This window comes from Aotus nancymaae, unplaced genomic scaffold, assembly GCF_030222135.1.
Source record: "Aotus nancymaae isolate 86718 unplaced genomic scaffold, 86718_ANA_hifiasm-v0.15.2.pri h1tg000124l, whole genome shotgun sequence".
NCBI classification, from domain to species: Eukaryota; Metazoa; Chordata; class Mammalia; order Primates; family Aotidae; genus Aotus; species Aotus nancymaae.
Window position 1 is genome coordinate 389,697 of NW_026988539.1, and position 9,458 is coordinate 399,154.

Below are 9,458 nucleotides of genomic sequence, written 5' to 3' on the forward strand. Positions count from 1 at the left end.
GACCATCCTGGTCAACATGGTGAAACCCCGTCTCTACTAAAAATACAAAAAAAATTAGCTGGGCATGGTGGCGCGTGCCTGTAATCCCAGCTACTCAGGAGGCTGAGGCTGAGGCAGGAGAATTGCCTGAATCCAGGAGGCGGAGGTTGCGGTGAGCCGAGATCGCGCCATTGCACTCCAGACTGGGTAACAAGAGCAAAACTCCGTCTCAAAAAAAAAAAAAAAAAAAAAAAAATCAAAACCACAATGACGTCATGCCGTTCACACCCACTAGGCTGGCAATAAATTAAAAAAAAAAGCAATTGGAAAATGACAAGCTGGATATAGAGAAGCTGGAACGCTCCCGGACGGCTGCTGGGCAGGTAAAACCGTGCAGTCACTTTGGAAAACAGACTGGTGGTTCTTCAAACAGTTAGGTGTAGAGACCGGGCGTGGTGGCTCACACCTGTAATCCTACTGTCATCCTAGAACTTTGGGAGGCCGAGGCGGGTGGGTCACCAGAGCCCAGGAGTTCGAGACCAGCCTGGCCAACATGGTGAAACCCCGTCTCTACTAAAAATAGAAAAATTAGCCGGGTGTGGTGGTGCCCGCCTGTAGCCCCAGCTGCTGGCGCTGCCTCTCCCTGGCGGGGCAGGGGCAAGCGCTGAGTAACAGCAACCCCTTCCCTGCTGGGACGGCAGGGATGGGTGGGGGACTCCCCGGCAGTGACCTCACTCCGGCGGCCATGCTGATTGGCCTTCCCGAGGTCTCTGGCCACCTGTTGCCATCCATCACGGGGCCACCCTCCCCACCTCCATCCTGTCCACAAGATTCCGCGCAGCGCGCAGCGGCTGCGGGTGAGTGAGGCTGGGGTAAGGAAGTGAGGCTGGGGGAGTCCCGGGCAGAGGTGTGGGCTCCTGGGGTGTGGGAGGGTGTTGCGGAGGACCGTGAGGGTCCCCAACTCCTGGCGCTGCCCCCACACACACCCGGGGGCCGCACACCAGCCTCCCGGGCTTGTCGGGCCCCTCCCCCACTGCCACGAGACAGGCCCCTTCCAGGTCTTGGAGCCCCAGGAGTGGGTGGTTTTTCAGCCTAGATATGGGGGCACCGTAATTCCAGCAGCCAGAGCCCGTGGTGACCCTGAAGAATACGGCTTCGGGTCTGACTTGAAGTCCCTTGCGACCTCCAGCCCATGGCTCTGTCTCATCTGCCATATGGGAACAGAGTTAGTGGGACAGTGAGGTAGCTACTCTGTGTCAGGATCGGAAGCCCTCCCGGGACCCTCCTCCCCTGCCCCGCCTGTCACCGCCAGAGCCAGGATGGTTCTGCTGCTGGGGCCTGAGCCTGGAGCCTCACAGGGTCACAAGGGGGGGATGTAGGTGCCCAGAATGGCAGGTCAGGATGGCCCGGAGGGGGACCCCATGAGAGCGAGGCCTGGGAGGGGCTGGGGCACCTGTTAGCCTGTCTTGCTGGCCTCCGACACCAGATAAAAATAGTCCCTGGTCTCAGAGAGCATGAGCTGACGCTGGGGTCAAGAGTCTTGGTTCGGGTGCGTCTCGGACTCGGTGCTTTGTGGCCTTGTGGACGCTCCTGCCCTCTCTGGGCCAGGACAGCCTTGGCTGCTGTGCTGATGGATACGGGGCCCCAGCAAGGCTGGGCTCGAGGGAGGGGCCCCAGGGCAGGCATGCAGGGTCAGGGAGGTGCCTGTGGGCGCCAAGCCATGTCTTGCATGAGTATCAATTTGCCGAGTGAGGGGTGCTCGAGGCAGCGATCACAGGCTGGGCAGGGGGAGGACGGGGCCTGTTAGTCCAGGTCTGCAGAACCTCCAAGTCAGGCCCAGGACCGTGCGGGGACTCGGTAAAGGCAAGGCTTTGCTCCCACCCCTCCCAGCCTGGCCTGGACCTGCCGCTGCTCCTGCCATCTCCATGACAACCAGAGCCTGGGAGGAGCTGGATGGGGGCCTGGGCAGCTGCCAGGCCCTGGAGGACCACTCGGCGCTGGCCAAGCCCCAGGAGGACAGGGCTCCAGGTACCCTCGTGGCGCTGGCGGGAGGAAGCCCCTCCCTGGCTGCCCCCTTGAGCCAGGAGGCCCATCTTCAGAGAGCAGAGCTCAGCCTCCCACGCTGGACTGGCTCCCGCTGTGCTCCCGTATTCAACCCCTGTACCTCATTTCTGCCTCAGGGGTCTGTAAGGAACCCCCACGGATACCAGGCACTGGGCCTCACAGATCTAGGTTCGAATCCCACATTGCCACTGAAGTACTGTGCATCTTCAGGCAAAGCTGTCTCCGAGCCTGTCCGCTTTCTTTGTATTTTTAATATATTTTTATTATTAATTACTATTTTAAGACAGAGCCTCGGCCGGGCGCGGTGGCTCAAGCCTGTAATCCCAGCACTTTGGGAGGCCGAGGCGGGTGGATCACGAGGTCAAGAGATCGAGACCATCCTGGTCAACATGGTGAAACCCCGTCTCTACTAAAAATACATAAAATTAGCTGGGCACGGTGGTGCGTGCCTGTAATCCCAGCTACTCAGGAGGTTGAGGCAGGAGAATTGCCTGAACCCAGGAGGCGGAGGTTGCGGTGAGCCGAGATCGCGCCATTGCACTCCAGCCTGGGTAATGAGCGAAACTCCGTCTCAAAAAAAAAAAAAAAAAAAAAAAAGACAGAGCCTCACTCTGTCTTCCATGCTGGAGTGCAGTGGAATGATCATAGCTCACTGCAGCCTCAACCTCCCAGACTCAAGCGATCCTCCTGCCTCAGCCTCCCAAGTAGCTGGGGCCACAGGTGTGCCACCATGCCTGGCTATTTTCTTTTTCTTTCTTTCTTTCTTTCTTTCTTCTTTTTTTTTTTTGAGACAAAGTCTCTGTCATGCAGGCTGGAGTGCAGTGGCGCAATCTGGGCTCACTGCAACCTCCACCTCCCAGGTTCAAGCGATTCTCCTACCTCAGCCTCCTGAGTAGCTGGCATTACAGGCATGCACCACTATGCCCAGCTAACTTTTGAATTTTTAGTAGAGATGGGGTTTCACCATGTTGGCCAGGATGGTCTTGAACTCCTGACCTCAGGGGATCCACCTGCTTCGGCCTCCCAAAGTGTTGGGATTACAGGCGTGAGCCACCGCATCTGGCCGTTATTTTCTTTAAAAAAATTTTTTTTTGCACAGATGGGATTTCACTGAGTTGCCCAGGGTGCTCTGAAACTCCTGACCTCAGGTGATTCTCCCATCTCGGCCTCCCAAAGTGCTGGGATTCCAGGTGTGAGCCACTGCGCCTGGTCTCCGCCTACTTTCTTCTAAGATGGGGATAGTCACCCGCAAATCACCCAGCAGAGCTAGGGGAGAGGGTGGGATTGGCCTGGCGGTCCCCACAACCTTGACTCTCCCTCTGTTCCCACAGGGACACCCAGGCTGGCCGACCCCGGAAGCGGGAGCCTGTCCCACGTGAGTAGCTGGGACCCCTCAGCCTGTAACCCAGGAGGTCTGGAGAGTTGGGGGCACGCTGGCCGAGGGAGGAAGGTTTCAAAAAGCCCACGGGGAGGCTTTGGCACTGGAAGGAAGCAGGCGGAACGTCTCATGATTCCCACAGGATTCTCAGGAGCCGAGGGCTGAGGGCCGCAGTGTGGACACCAGGCCGAAGATGGAAAAGGAAAAAGAACCTGCCGCCAAAGGGACCCCAGGAACGGGGAAAGAGAGGCTGAAAGCCGGAGCCAGTGAGTTTGCAGGAGGCCTGGGTGCGGTGTGGTGTGGGTGCGACTGGTGTGAGGCCCAGGTCCCGGGAGCTGGGTCCTTGGATCTGGGGAAGGGTCGGGAGTGTCCTGGTTGAGTGCTGTCGAAGTGTGGCAGGCAGGAGTAAACGGGCTGGGAGCCTCCACTAATTCCTGCTAATACCCGCTAAGCCACTCAGTCCGCGAAGTTCTCTTCCAGAAACTCTGGGCATCCCCAGGCAGCTGCGGGGCACCCGGGGCTGGGTTCACCTGCGCCCAGGGCCAGGTTCAGGGCGCGGGCCTCCCTCTTGGCCTCTGCGCCCGGGGAAGGGGCGGCGCGGAACCAGCAACCACAGCGCAGCGCGCACTTGCCCCCGCAGGCCCTCGGAGCGCCCCCGCGCGCAAGAAGGCGCAGAGCGCGCCGCCCCCGCAGCCGCCGCCGCCGCCCCCGGCCCCGAGCGAGGAGCTGCCCTGGGGAGACGTGTCGCTGAACCAGTGCCTGGTGCTCGCCTCGCTGGTGGCGCTGCTGGGCTCGGCTTTCCAGCTGTGCCGCGGTGAGCGCGGGCTCCCCAGCGGTGGGGCGGGGCTGGGGTCCGCCTGCGCGCCGTCTCTTCCAGGGAAGGGCCCTGGGTCGCGAGGGTGGGGTCTGGGAGCCGCCTTCTCGGGGCTGGGTCTTGAGCGCCCCCATAGTTGCCTCCTTGAGACTGGTGCCTCTTCTCTTAAGTGACGGACCTCGCGAGCCCCTGTCACCCCGGGAGGACCTTGCGCGGGGCCCATTCCCCCCGCCGAGAGGAGGTTCTGGCTTCCGGATGGACCTCGCGCACCCCCTCCTCCCGCAGAGCGTTCCGCCGCCGTCCTCCTGCGCCCTCTTTGGGGACGGCTCCGCTCGGGAGAGCCTCCCGGGGCAACTACTGCGACCCCTCCCTTGCTAGGAACTCCTACAGCCGCGGGGGGAGAATGACCAATTGAAAGAGCGAGGTTCCGGCCGGGCGCTGTGGCTCACGCCTGTAATCCCAGCACTTTGGGAGCCGGAGGCGGGTGGATCGCCTCAGGCCGGGAGTTCAAGACCAGCCTGACCAACTTGGAAAAACCCCGCCTCTACTAAAAATACAAAAAATCAGCTGGGCGTGGAGGCAGGGGCCTGTAATCCCAAATACTCGGGAGGCTGAGGCTGGAGAATCGCTTGAACCGGGGAGGCGGAGGTTGCGGTGAGCAGAGATCGCGCCATTGCACTCCAGCCTGGGCAACAAGAACGATACTCCGTCTCAGAATAAATGAATAAATAGAAAAGAAAGAGCGAGGTTCGGAGGAGGGGCGCTCCGCAGAGTCCTGGAGTCCCTTCCCACGGCTGGGGGCATCCGTAGCCTCATTGGTACCCAGGGGAGCCTCACTCCACCTGTCTGGGGAGGGGGACTCTAGGGGCGAGGGAGGACGGACAGTGTGTTCCGAGCCTCGGCCCGGCTGACTCGGGTCCTGACCCTGTCGCTGTAGACGCCGTGGCTGGGGATGCTGCAGTCCATGCGCCTGCGCCCGAGCCCTGGGTCCCGCCAAGCTCGGCCCCGAGGGAGCCATCGTCGCCGCTGGTAAGCGCTTCCTTCCAGTGACCGCGGGCAGTGAGGCCTTCATCCCCAGGGAAGGAGCCCGGGCCGGGGGTAAGGGGGACGCTCACCCCAGAACCCCACTGTGTCTGCCTTGCAGCCGAAGTTGGAGGCCTCGGTGCCCCTATCCGCGCCGCCTGCGCCCCCGGCCGAGGCAGAGGCCAGACCCAAGGTTCCCAGGAGTCGGGAGGCTGCAGAGGACGAAGGCGGGCCTGGCGAGGCCACCGGAGAGGCCGTCGGGGAGGACCGAGCGCCCCTCGCCGACCGGGGGCCCAAGGAGAGGAGGCCTCGGAGAGAGGGGAAGCCGCGGAAGGAGAAGCCGCGGAAGGAGGAGAGGCCGAAGAAAGAGAGGCCGCGGAAGGAGGAGAGGCCACGGGCCGCCAGGGAGTCCCGGGAAGCCCTACCCCGGCGCTGGGAGTCACGCGAAGGGAGCCACAGGCCGTGGGCGCGGGACTCCAGGGACGCCGAGCCCAAGAAGAGGCAGGTCTGGGTCTCCCCGCGGCGTCCCGACGAGGAGGAGCGGCCTCGGAGTCGCCAGAAGCTCCGCGCAGGCAAGGGGCGGGACTGAGCCGGCACGCGCCCCGCGCACCAGCCCAGGGACCCCTTCTCGACGACGACCCGCGGCTCTGGCGAAATAAAGCGAGTGCTGCGGCCGCCGAGTCACCTGCTCCTTTACGCCTGGACCCGGCACCGAGTCCGGGGCCTCAAAAACGGTGGTGGGGCGCTTCAGACAGGGGAGAGACAGTGAGCGCCGATGGGGAGGACCCGGGCGTGCGCGGGAGGAGAGGCCATCGGGCTCCCTAACGCGCAAGGACACCCCGCCGGTTACTTGCTGGTCTTTATTGGGGGCATGCTTGGGGGCGGAATAAATATGGGAAGGGGTGCGAGCTGGGGCGCCTCCGGCCCCTCGGGACAGGGGCCCGCGCGGCGCGGGGGTCACCGGCAGCCACACTCGGTGGCCACCATGTTGGGCACGTGGTGCGCGCTGATGCGCTCCTCCGACAGGCTGATGAGCAGCTTGCCCGCGTAGGCGGTGGGCACGCAGCATGGAGGGCGCGCCAGGGCGACCCCACGGGCCTGCATCTTCAGCAGCAGCACCACGTGGTTGCCGTAGCGCGGGTTGCGGTCCGACTGCGGCCAGCCGCACGCGCCCTGGCAATTGTTGGCCTGGTAGGTCTCGGGGATGAGTACGGAGGGCTCGGCGCGGAGGTCCACGCTGAGCTCGTGCAGCGCGCACGGCCCGTCGGCGATGGTGGCCCCCGCGCTGCGCTGCGCCCGCCCCGGCCCGCGCGGATCCCAGCCTCGCCACTCCGCGCGCAGCCCCTGAAGCGCCTTCAGGAGCAGCAGCGCTCGCAGGGGACCGCCGGGGCCGCCGGGGCCGAGCGCGAGAAGGCGCGCCAGCAGCGGGGCTGCGGCCGGAGGCAGACCCGGGAGGCCGCGCAGCTCGGCAGCCGCTTCCTGCAGCTCGGCAGTCACGCGACGCACCAGGGCCGTGGCCCACGGCGCCGACGTGGGTTCCTGAAGGGGCGCGGGGTCCCCGGAGGCGGTGGCCGCGGCGGGCGGCAGCAGCAGCAGCAGCGGCTCCTCGCCGTCGAGCAGGCGCTCCAGCGCCGCGGGGTCGGACAGGTTAACCAAACCCTGCGAGAAGCCGGCCAACGCATCCGGGTCCAGGGTCAGGCGCGGCGCCGAGACCCGGGCCGGGGAGCCCCGCAGCGCCCGCACCAGGCGCGTGAGCGTCTCCAGGAAGGGGTCTGCGCTGGGCGGCAACTCCTCGAGCTCCGCGGATGGCCTGGAACCCGCAGTGGGGAGAGTTGGGGGCGGGTGCGAGGCCATGCCGCCCCCGCCTGCTCCTGCCCCATGCCCCCGGGCCTGCGCGCACCTGGGTGGAGGGAGGGGCACGGTGTCTAGCTGGCCGTGCGCGGGCAGCGGCGCGGGCTCGGACCGCGGCAGCAGGAGCAGGGCCGGGGTCATCCGCGTGAAGCAGCGGCGGTCGTCGCCGAATAGCAGCGCCTTCAGTCGGGCCGTACTCAGGGGGGCGCCTGCGGTGGGTCGGCGGGGGCTGGCTCAGGGGCTGGGGCCGTGGGCAGCCGACCTAGCGCCCCGTCCCTCTCCACGCGGACCTACCCTCTCTTCGAGGCTGCAGGGTCAAGGCCAGCCCGGAGCCGCGCCAGGCTCCCGCGGGGCGGTCCACCGCCAACACCAGGTAGTGGGTGTCCCGGGACGGGCAGAGGCTCTGCGGAGGGCAGGGCTCAGCCCGGCTGGGTGGAGGCTTACCCAGCCTGGCTCCACCCGCCCCCTTCCTCCCATCGCCACTGGTTTTAAGTTGCTCTCAGCACCACACACCCTGCAACAAATCCACACCCCTGCTGCCTCCGGGGAACTGCCCCATGAAACTCCCTGGTACCTGGGAACCCAGCAGCCCAGCCCTCGTCACAGTGACCTCGGGGCCAGGGCCAGGGTACAGCACCAGCAGCGCCAGCTCCGGGGGGCCAGCTCCTCCAGGCGGGGGCTCCTGGAACCTGAGCGAGGGTGTCGGCTCCCACGTCACTGCAGCCAGGACAGCAGGGAACACCTGAGCCACTGAAGGCCAGGACCCCCCCACATCCCTCTGGGAGCCTTTGGGGTCCATCCCTGCCGCTCTGGCCGCTATGCAGGGGACCTCGAGGGGGTTCGAGGGTGCCTCTCTTCGCTGCCTTCCTGCAGCCAGGGTGCGGTGACAACCGGGCGGGCAGGGGCCGAGTCTGAGGCTGTGGGTGGGGCTGGCACCCTGTGGTCTCTGGGTTGGGGCTCCCGATGAAGCCCTTTCCCCTCAGGGAGTCTCCCAGGGTAGTGGCCCTGAGAACAGGCTGCCTGGGTATGGGGCTATGGGGAAGAAGGTCCCTGAGCCCTGCGGCTTCTTCATGGGTGGTGAGATGGGCACACCTGTCTCTGAGGCATTGCGGCAGGCACAGATCTGAGAACTGGGCTTCAGGGACAGAACAGAGAGTGGTGCCCACCTCCCAGGCCACAGCCCAGACCCAGGAGCAAGACCACAGCCTCCTGGCCTGGGGTGGGAGCTCTGCCAGCCCCCAATCTTCCCTAGGAGGACCACCAGAAGGTTGGCGGTACCAAGCTCAGGGCTGGGCCCCACATACCTTCCTCCAGGTGCAGGACCACCAGGCGCTGCCCCCCAGGGCCCCGAAGCCAGGCCCCCAGCTGCTGCAGAGAGAGCAGGGCAGCCTGACTGTCGCCGGGGCTGCAGATCCCGAAGGTGGCCAGGTCTTGGGGTCCCCAGCGGGCCCGCTGCACAGCTCCCAAGAAGGCCTGCTCATAGCCTCTCAAAGTCCCTGCCACCCGCAGGGGGGTGCCGCTGCCATTGCTGTCCCCACCCAGTGCCACTAGGCAGAGAGGTTCTTGGGGGCTGCCTGGCGGCCAGTCCACATCTTCTCCAAAGATGAGGCCACCAGTGGCCACAGCTGGCTCCTCTGCTCCGAGGGTCTCAGTCCCTAGCAGAGCCCCCAGGGCAGACAGCACCAGGCCCAGGTGGGTGAGAGGCGGGCCCCGCATTGTGGGTGATGCGAGGGGCTGGGCTGCCCGCCTTAAGTGGGCCAAGTGGAAGGTGGGGTGTTTGTGCAGGCAGACGGGCCCCTATCTCCTCTGCCGCGACCTTGGGGGACAGTGCCCGGCGCCCACACTCCAGGCGAAGTGGCCTTCTCAAAGATCCCTTTCTGTCGCCGGCAGCCTATCTCCCTCCCCGGCAGTGATAGTGCTGGGCCTAATGTGTCAACACGCTGTCCTTGAGGGCCCGTCCCCAGGAGGCACACGAGTGCAGCCAGACTACACAGCGCTGGGGGGCGGGGAACCAGATGTCCTGGGTGCTGGGCCTCAATGAGGAGGGTCCCAGGTCAGCAGGGGCTCCCTGTCCCCTGTTCACCTTCCCCACCCCTAGTGGGCTATCCAGAAACCCCAAGAGGATCTTGGAGTCTCTGCTCTTCCCTCCCCAGGACATGAGCCCAGACATAGTCCTAGCTGGCTGGTGGGATCTGTCCTCCACCAGGCCACCTCCAGGGCACAGCTGCCTCTCAGGCTCCCACGGGTGTCTCCCGGTGGGCCCCAGGCCCTCCCCAGTCACCCAAATGCGGGATGGTGCCGTGCCTGGCACTCCCACACAGCATTCACCCGGGAGGAAGGCGCGCGGAC

General features: G+C 65.1%; 2 protein-coding genes across 2 annotated transcripts; one reads left to right on the top strand and one right to left on the bottom strand.

The window, feature by feature from the left end:
- The first annotated feature begins 808 nt into the window (after nt 1-808).
- Nucleotides 809-5,933, top strand: JSRP1 (junctional sarcoplasmic reticulum protein 1). Its single transcript, XM_064371231.1, has 7 exons — nt 809-836; nt 1,870-2,007; nt 3,375-3,418; nt 3,564-3,687; nt 4,062-4,235; nt 5,173-5,264; nt 5,380-5,933. Exons 2-7 carry the CDS (start codon nt 1,905-1,907, stop codon nt 5,845-5,847), a joined length of 1,005 nt encoding a protein of 334 aa, XP_064227301.1. The 5' UTR covers nt 809-836; nt 1,870-1,904; the 3' UTR covers nt 5,848-5,933.
- A 166-nt stretch (nt 5,934-6,099) lies between these two features.
- Nucleotides 6,100-9,365, bottom strand: AMH (anti-Mullerian hormone). Its single transcript, XM_012435839.2, has 5 exons — nt 8,414-9,365; nt 7,684-7,826; nt 7,404-7,512; nt 7,159-7,318; nt 6,100-7,068 (listed from the first exon to the last, which is right to left on the bottom strand). Exons 1-5 carry the CDS (start codon nt 8,823-8,825, stop codon nt 6,216-6,218), a joined length of 1,677 nt encoding a protein of 558 aa, XP_012291262.2. The 5' UTR covers nt 8,826-9,365; the 3' UTR covers nt 6,100-6,215.
- Nucleotides 9,366-9,458: the final 93 nt, after the last annotated feature.

What these genes read in the sequence shown, in the direction of transcription:
- JSRP1 (XM_064371231.1), top strand. Translation starts at nt 1,905, where the DNA reads ATGACAACCAGAGCCTGGGAGGAGCTGGATGGGGGCCTGGGCAGCTGC. An exon ending in GAGGCTGAAAGCCGGAGCCA is followed by an intron (nt 3,688 to 4,061) that starts GTGAGTTTGCAG and finishes TTGCCCCCGCAG; the next exon opens with GCCCTCGGAGCGCCCCCGCG. An exon ending in GGCTTTCCAGCTGTGCCGCG is followed by an intron (nt 4,236 to 5,172) that starts GTGAGCGCGGGC and finishes CTGTCGCTGTAG; the next exon opens with ACGCCGTGGCTGGGGATGCT.
- AMH (XM_012435839.2), bottom strand. Translation starts at nt 8,825, where the DNA reads ATGCGGGGCCCGCCTCTCACCCACCTGGGCCTGGTGCTGTCTGCCCTG. An exon ending in CTGGGCTGCTGGGTTCCCAG is followed by an intron (nt 7,513 to 7,683) that starts GTACCAGGGAGT and finishes TGCCCTCCGCAG; the next exon opens with AGCCTCTGCCCGTCCCGGGA. An exon ending in CCTGCAGCCTCGAAGAGAGG is followed by an intron (nt 7,319 to 7,403) that starts GTAGGTCCGCGT and finishes GACCCACCGCAG; the next exon opens with GCGCCCCCCTGAGTACGGCC.